At 54.2% G+C, this 8291-nt stretch overlaps 1 protein-coding gene across 1 annotated transcript; it reads right to left on the minus strand.

The window, feature by feature from the left end:
- Nucleotides 1–310: 310 nt before the first annotated feature.
- Gatd3 (glutamine amidotransferase class 1 domain containing 3) lies at nucleotides 311–7629 on the minus strand. The gene is made up of 7 exons (XM_057751845.1): nucleotides 7432–7629; nucleotides 7203–7255; nucleotides 6597–6710; nucleotides 5316–5435; nucleotides 2563–2655; nucleotides 1582–1738; nucleotides 311–896 (listed from the first exon to the last, which is right to left on the minus strand). The coding sequence occupies exons 1-7, from the start codon at nucleotides 7564–7566 to the stop codon at nucleotides 768–770; spliced, it is 801 nt and encodes a 266-aa protein (XP_057607828.1). The 5' UTR covers nucleotides 7567–7629; the 3' UTR covers nucleotides 311–767.
- Between the last annotated feature and the right edge of the window lie 662 nt (nucleotides 7630–8291).

The raw sequence follows: 8291 nt of genomic DNA on the forward strand, positions 1-8291 counted from the left end.
GGCTGCCTGGCTGTTCAGAAGAGAATGTTCTGGAACAGATGAAGTGTGCTCAGACCTCCATCAGACCACTCTGACACTTTTCCATAAGGGGACAAGTGCAGAGGGCAGTACGAGGGCACCACCGCCCTTCACTTTTCCTTCTTTACCCAGGTCCCACAATCTCACAGCCTGGGGCAGCTTCCTAGACCCGGCAGCGGGCCAGCACACGGAGGCCCACTCCTGGGGACTTCCCCGTTTCCCTGAGACTCATCGAAACCTCATGGTATGGGTACCATTCACTAGTTTCGGAAGGCCTGAGACACAGCTGAAAGTAGTTTCCAGTGTGGAAAGGAGTTTATTCTGTGGCTGCAGGGACTGCCTGCTACAGAAGTCCCCTAGCTTCAGTTAGCCTGTGTTTACTTTGGGCGCAAGAACGCTTCTTTACCCACAAACAAGGTCTGTCTGGTTATCACATGGTGGTCTGATAATGAAAACCTAAAATGTTTTCTTCTTTTAAAACTTGAGCCCCCCGTCCATCTGACCTAGGATTGTAGAATGTAGTGCTTCAGGCAGATCCTTCCAATGGGGACATACAGAGAGGCAGGCCCCCACTGCTGAAGCTCCTGATGCTACTGGAGCCCATGGAGAAGCTCTGAGCTTCTTGCTGGTAGAAGGAGCTGGGTCGAGCCCATCATGGATGGAGGCAAAGCTCCTTCTTCAGGCAGAAAGCAACTATTCTTCTAATAAAAAGGCAACTCTTGTCCTTGCTGAATGGAGCCCAGGCAGTGCTACTTTCCTGTGAGTTCCAGCACCTTCTTCACCATAGCCCCAATCCCGTCGTGGATGTGATGGAGTGCTGTCTCGCACATGAAGGCCGGGGTCGTGACCACCTTGTTTTTCTGGTCTACATGAGCTTCGTGTGGAGCTGTTAGGGAAAACACAGCACCGGGCAGGACCACAGGGAATTGCGGGGAAGAGGCCCACCTGCCCTGTCTTGCAGCTCCTTTGCTGCTCAAGGACACCACAGTACCGAGTCTGCACCTGCTGCGCGGCTGTCACCCAACTAAACAAGTGGGACTAGCTCCCGACTCACAGGTACTCAAGAGAAAGAAAATGTGACCTACTGGGGAGGGGGCACTACCTGATAACAGCCTGCATGCTGGCCCCACACGGCGGGGGGGGGGGAGGTAAAACTCACCCTAGCTAGGAGCCCTGCTCACTTCTCCCACACTGGTCTTATTTCCTTCTGTGGTCACCAGCAACAGTTCCTAATCCTCCAGGTCCCAGCCTGCACTCCTCATAGGCCATCTAACCTTGTGGGGACCAGGCATTGCAGCTGTATACTCCAGGCTGACGTGTAGAAATATGGATCCCCTGGCCAGCTGTGGAGTCAGTGTTCCACCAGCCTGTCTGTGGCATACCAAGCTAGCTCCATCCCTCAACACAGGTAGGCCCTGTCCTCCTGCCAGGGGCTGCCTTGAAGTAAACCCAGCAACCATAATCCCTGAGAGAAGGCTGTCCGCCACAGACACCTTCAATGACCAAATGAATGACACTAATGTGCTACCTGACACCACACTGACCGACCGCCAGAAAGGATATGGTCACACCCTTCACACAGTGCTTGGCCCCCAGGGCTTTGATGGCTTCTGCAGTTCCAGCATAAGGCCACTTGCCACCTTCCTCTTGCTCGTGGCCCACGGTGACCTCGACACCTTTGATGACTTTGGCTGCGAGGACAGGCGCGATGCAGCACAAGCTGAAAGTTGAAGGAGCTGTGTCAGCACGGGGAGCACGCTGAGAGCGAGGACTGAGGATGTCTGGTCCCCAGGCACTGCTGCTTGGGAGCCTTGCCCCAGGCTTGTGGCACTGGGCAGCCCTGGGCACAGATGGCTGCGAGGGAAGCTGAGGGGTCAGGGAAGCCAAACTCTGCACTGCCATCTGGTGGCCCACGGTCTACAGCAGCGGCTTTAAACCAGGGGTTGGGGTAGGGTGGACCGGCCCTTTCACAGGGCTTGCACATCAGATATTTACACTATGATTGTTAACAGTGGCAAAATTACAGTTATAAAGTAGCAACGAAATAATTTTATGGTTGGAGGTCACCACAACTTGAGGACCTGTATTAAAGGGTCGTAGTATTAGGAAGGTTGAGGATCACTGGTGTAGAGTGCCTAGCATAGGTAACAGCCCTGCATGACCTCATGACCTTCAAAAGTGAGCTGCCCCGGCTGGGCATGGTGGCACGGGTGGTAATCCCAGCACTCAGTAGGCAGATGGATCTCTGTGAGTTCAATCAAGGCCAGCTTGGTCTACATAGTGAGTTCCAGGCCAAAGCTGGTAAGACTCAAAACCAAAGTGAGCAGCCCTCACACACAGGAGGTGGGCAGCTGGGCCTAGTGAACATGGGCTGGGCTCACATGGCTGCCCTACCTAGGGGCCAATCCCACTTCTACCACACTTCCAGGCCGTCACTGGTCTTACTGGGTTCCAGCTGGTGGAGCTACCATACCAAGAGCTGGTAATGTGCCAGGAACTCCCACTACCCTCTGGCATCCTCCTGAACCCCTGTGCATCACCTACCCGATGGGCTTCCGGGCCCCGTGGAACTCCTTTAGGACGCGCTCTACTTCCTTGTTAACCGTGCAGTCCTTCCCATCCACGGCGAACGTGCTCCTGCCATGAGAGGAGAGGCTCTGCTCAGTGGTGGCCCCACAGTCTCCGGGTGGCTAGCTGGACAGCAGTGTGCCCCAGCGTGGCCACATGCCAGGTGGGCAGTCTATCACACTGAATGCCTGTGTATCCAGCTTCTCATTCACCAGCCAGCAGGGGAAAGGCAAGAGGTGGGTGGACAGTCTGTGACTACTCTGCCTTCAAGATCCAGGGGCAGCAAACCAAAACCAAAATCTCAAAGAGAGGGTTCTAGACAAAGAAACATAATTAGCCTAAGAGTAGCAGCCAACACATAGACAGGAGCACAACGGTCAGGGCAGCTGAGCAGTTAAGAGTTACTACAATACCCTTAGAGAATGCAACCTGGCACTGGGCACATGTGTGCGCCTTTCTGTCAGAACACAGCTTCTGGGTCCTCCCATGCCGTGTCCTGCAGATCTGGCTCTAAGGGACCAGCTCACTAACAGGTGTTGACTCTTGTCAGTCAAACTCACCAAATCTTTCCACCCTTTAAATTCTTAACTCTAACACATGTGCACTCACCACTCCCCCGCCCCTTTTAGGATGCTTTAAAAACAAGCAAGGCTACAGGAAGTCACCTGAGCCACCAAGGTGACAAGAAACATGACTCACAGCACCTTGGCCACCATGTGGCGTCTACACCACCGCTGAACAGTTTTCAGCTCAGCTGCAGACCACAGATAAGTACATCAGGCAAAGCAAGAACAAGCGCCTAACACGCTCTTGGCAGCGATGAGCTCGCCCATACACGTGGAGCTTCTCTAAGAGCTACACAAAGATGGCAGCAGTGCCTGGAGCGACTGGATTCCCACTGCAGCCCGACGCTACTCCCTTACCCTGACCGTGAGTCCACACGAAGCCCGTCACCTGTCACGCCAAAGGCTAGTAGGCCAGCCACCCATGACCTCACATTGCTGAGCCTGTCATTTTTCACTACATGTGCACACTAAGGCTTAGCCACCTGCTGCCACACATGCGGGCTACATTTCAATGATGCCAGCCTGGTGGTCTCAGGGGTTCAAAGCAGTGTCAACGAGGGCCTGCCATTCTTCGCAAAGGTCTTTAAAAAGGAAAATGGCAGCTACCTCACAGGGGCTAGTGGGCTCAGGCACAGGTACTGAGGCTCAGACTCCTAAGTTGCCATGGAGACTCACCACCTCACATGCTCCCGAGCCCACTCTAAGTGAGCAAGACGGCCCAGCTGTGCTAGAAGGCACAGCTTCTGGACAATCTTCCACGAGGCAGGAGTTAACAGGCAGAAGTAAGGAACACAGACCAGCCTTCCAAGAAACAGTGGTCCGGGTAAAGGGAAAAGAATCCAGTGATTCCCATGACCTGCATTGCCGCTGTGAGGATGGAGCACACAGGCCCTCGGTTAGGGCTGGTACCTCCAGAATCACTGGTTTCAGGGTGGAGTGGGTGGGTGCTACCAAAGAGCCTGGTGGTGTGCAGAATCTGGAGAAAGGGACGTTTTGATGACCCAACAAAGCAGTCAGAGGGTTCAGATTAATAAAGGTGGATTGGAGCCAGGTGGTGTGTAGCACACCTTTAATCGTGCCTTTAATAGTGCCTATCACAGCACTCGGGAGACAGAGACAGATGGATCTCTGTGAGTTCAAGGCCAGCCTGGTCTCCAGAGCAAGTGCCAGGACAGCCAGGACTACATAGAGAAACCCTGTGTCGAAAAACAAAACCAAAACAAGCAAAGGTGGACTGGTGACACTTCAGAGCACGAAGCCCTGTGTCCTTCCCGTCTGGGAGCAGGCCATCCAATGAATGCCGGGGGATACTGCAGAGCCTGCTCAAGGCTCTCCCCGACGAGCCGGGTGGTCACCCCTCAAATAGGTCATGTTGAGGCTAGACCCACAGAAGCTTCCACGGATGCTCAAGAGAAATCCACCTAGAGCTGTGAAAAGGACTCCAACTCATCTTGCCTTGAGTTTATTTACTATTTCCCACGGCAACAGCCCAGACGGCGAAGTACAAAAGGCCACCTTTCCTGCCGCCAGAGTGTGAGAGGGTGTCGTGCTTACAGCTCTCCTGCTGTGAAGGGACGCTATGAGCAAAGCAACTCAGAGAAGAAGGCATTTTTAGGGTTTCAGAGGGTTAGTCCACAACAAGCATGGCATGAAGCATGGCAGCAGGCAGGCATGGCACTGGGGTAGTAGCTAAGAGCTTAAATCTGATCTGCAAGTTGGTAGGCAGAGAGAGAGAGAGAGACAGACAGACAGAGGGACTGACCGACTATATGGGCCTGGTGTGAACTTTTGAAACCTCAAGGTCTACCCCCTTTGATAACTTTCCCCAACCACACCACACCTCCTAATCCTTCTAAAGGATTCTACCAAATAGGGACCAAGCATTCAATCCTACGAGCCTAGGGCCACTGTCATTCAAACCACCACGGAAGGACAGCTCTGCGTGAGAACTGACACTTGCAAGGACAAGCCAGCAGTTTGTTGAGACCTGACTCACAGCATGGAGGTCAGTAAGACTGCCCAGCCCATCCGGACAGCTTCCAGGCACTGACGTGCTCCTAGGAAGTAGAGAGCCCCTGCTGGTCTTGCTAAAGTGACCTCAGCCCACCCCTTGTAAAAGAGCTGGCACTACTGTGGTCTAGACCCTTACACTTGGACACGCACAGGTTTTTGGCAGCTCCAAAGCCTCCAGGAAAAATGGCGGCATCATGGTTGGCAGCTTTGAGCTGGGCCAGGCTGGTGATCTTGCCTCGGGCAATCCTTGCTGATTCTGCCAAAACATTCCTGGAAAGAACACAGAAGGAGCAAAGGATGGGGGTGTAGGCAGGGCCAGGACATAGGCACCACTGGGGACTTTTCTTGGACAGGGCTCAAGAAATGAGTAGGCTCACATGTGGAGACTGAATTCTCCCCAATTAGCACATCCAGGCAACATCTGGAGACAGTGACAGGATTCTAGTGACCTACAAAAACAACAAGCCTTGCAGGCTGGCCTCAGGATCCACACTAGGGTACCTGGAATCAGGGGTCAGTAGGAACTGGAGGCCCACCAAGTATCCACAGCAGGCAGAAGTTAGTGCTCCGGAGGGGGGTACTGTAGAAAACTACTTTTAAGGATGCCTGAAGCCACCTGAACATCAGACACAGCAGGAAGCTACCGCTGCCTCACTTGGGCTTGTACAATGCGGGAGGGGCAGATTCAGGGGCCTGGGGCCTGGACAGAGAAGGAAATGGCTGGGATCCCAACAGACAGCCTGAGCTTAGTTCCTCTCCCTACTCTTTCAGTCTCAACCCTCAGGCCACCTTGCAAGCAAGCCTCGGATAAGAAATGTAGTTGTGGCCAGGTGGTGGTGGTGCACGCCTTTAATCCCAGCACTTGCGAGGCAGAGGCAGGCAGATCTCTGAGTTTGAGGCCAGTCTGGTCTACAGAGCAAGTTCCAGGACAGCTAAGACTGTTACACAGAGAAACCCTGTCTTGAAAAACCAAAACAACAACAAAAATGTAGTTGTGCTGGGCATGGTGGCACATACCTTTGATCTCAGTATTTGGGAGGAAGAGGCAGGTGACTTTATGAATTCAAGGCTAGACTGGTCTACACAGTGAGTTCCAGGCCTGTTAGGGCCAAATAGACCCTATCTCAAAAAGCCAAAAACCAAAACCAAATCTAAAAAAGTAGCTGTAAATTAGCTACAGGGACACAACACAGAGCCACACAACGACTAGCAAGAACACACCACGACCACCTCACATCCAGAGGGAGGACAACAGTGGCTACTGCCATTCCTGCAATGCTCGCTGGGAGGTCAGAACCACTGTGCCCTTCTGGAACAGCTGGATGACGGCTGGTGTGAAGAACACACGCTCCACCGCATAACCTAGAAGGCTGCAGGACAGAAGCTGCCTTGGTTAGAGGGGTCCTGAATGGTCCGTCCCCTCCCCCATACCTGCTTTCGCTCTCAGAGGGCTGTCCCTTGGTGTGGTCAATCACATGCATCTGAGGGACATCAGGAGCAAAGATCTGGACCTCAGCCCCGCCTCGGCTCAGGTGGACCAGGATCCTATGTGGAGAAAATCCATCATGGTGTCACTTCCAAATGTGTCCTGTAGACTCATTTTACAAATGAACTTTCACCAAGTGCAGGGTGTGAGGGGGGGATTCCTAATTTGTAGGACACCTTGTTGCTTTTTATAAACCAGTTCCCACCACTAATAGACCTCTGAGAGGGGAGGGTGGAACCGGAGCACGTAGGTAGGTGTGTCAAGCGGTCTCTACAATTCCTTTTACCGACTGGTGAGCAGCGGCGGTTGCTGACTCAGCAGATGTTGCCTTTTTTTTTTTTTTTTTTTTTTTTTTTTGGTGTGTGTGAGGGGTATGTTCCGGGCCCCAGGCTGCTGCCAGGCACTTTGCTTTCACCCAGGGCCCAGGAGGCATCTTTTAGTCTTGCCTGTGCTAACTGTGGGCTTGAATTTAACACGATGTGAACCCACTGTATGTGGTTATGCTTCTGCCGTTTAAACCAAGGGAGTGTTTACGAACTTTGAGGACTTACGCAGAGGCCTCGTGGATCTCGGTTCCGTCATAGACTCCGCAGCCCGACAGCACCTGCAGGAGGAGAGGCACTGACGAGGGCGAGGGGCCCGGTACGAAATCACCAAGGGGAGAGGAAGGCTGAATCCCTACAGGGGCCGACCTTGGGAGGCCAGCTGGGCGACCCCAGTCTGCGGGGAGTGAGCCAGGGGAGGAGGTTGGCCTGGGGGTCTGTCTGGCCATGCACTCACCAACGCCACCCTGGCCCCAGGTCGCGGTGCGGAGCTGTGAAGGGCAGCGCGCTGGGAGGGAGTATGGTGGCGTCCCGACAGCGGTGCGAACGCAGAAGCCAGCCTCGGCGCCACCAGAGCCCTGACGGCGGCCATAGCGAAGGACACACAGCAGCGTTGTTGGTGCGCAGTAGGGCGGAGTCGCTCCTGGCCAATGGAGGAGCGCGCTGCGCGCCCTTTCCGCCCCTGAGGGCCGGTGGCGGGACCGCGCCTGCGCAGTGGTCAACGGAGCGCAGGAATAGCGGCTAATTGCTCTGGAGATTATCGAGCAAGCCCGGCCGGCCGCCGAGCTCAGAACACGCCGCCCCCACCCCGACAAAGGATACTGGTAGGCGGGACTGCACCTGCCCAATGCACGGCCATATGTGGGACACGCCCCTTCCCCGGTTTTGAGAGGGCAAGGGGAAAAGAGTCTGGGCAGTTGCCAGTTTAGTACTTTGCCGTGAGTGTTTTGGTGGCTGGGCCCTGCCTGCCTAGTGCTTGAAGGGCACTCATTGTGGAGTAGGCCGCCCAGATTGCCCACTGCAGCTCCATTCTGTGCAATCACCAAAAATGCCCGTAAACAGCATAGTTCCCCAAACAATGGGGTCGTAACTGCGCAAGCCTAGCTTCTCCCATCACCCAGTGTGCTCTGAATTCCCCTGCAAGTTCCTCATTGGTCATGGTTCTGCCAATCACGGTGCACTGGCTGCTTCAGAGGAGAGCTGAGCACCTACCTACTCTTTTTTCAGTTTTTGTTTTGGAGACAGGGTTTCTCCGTGTAACAGCCCTGGCTGTCCTGAACTCGCTCCTCGACCTCACAGAGATCTGCCTGCCTCTGC

The sequence above is a fragment of the Chionomys nivalis genome, chromosome 19 (genome assembly GCF_950005125.1).
Source record: "Chionomys nivalis chromosome 19, mChiNiv1.1, whole genome shotgun sequence".
Classification (NCBI taxonomy): domain Eukaryota; kingdom Metazoa; phylum Chordata; class Mammalia; order Rodentia; family Cricetidae; genus Chionomys; species Chionomys nivalis.

Excerpts from the sequence above, each read along its gene's own strand:
- Gatd3 (XM_057751845.1), bottom strand. The coding sequence starts at position 7,566 with ATGGCCGCCGTCAGGGCTCTGGTGGCGCCGAGGCTGGCTTCTGCGTTC. Across the intron at positions 5,436-6,596 it reads CCCTCTGAGAGCGAAAGCAG|GAATGTTTTGGCAGAATCAG; the intron begins GTATGGGGGAGG and ends TGTTCTTTCCAG. Across the intron at positions 1,739-2,562 it reads GGGGCCCGGAAGCCCATCGG|CTTGTGCTGCATCGCGCCTG; the intron begins GTAGGTGATGCA and ends TTCAACTTTCAG.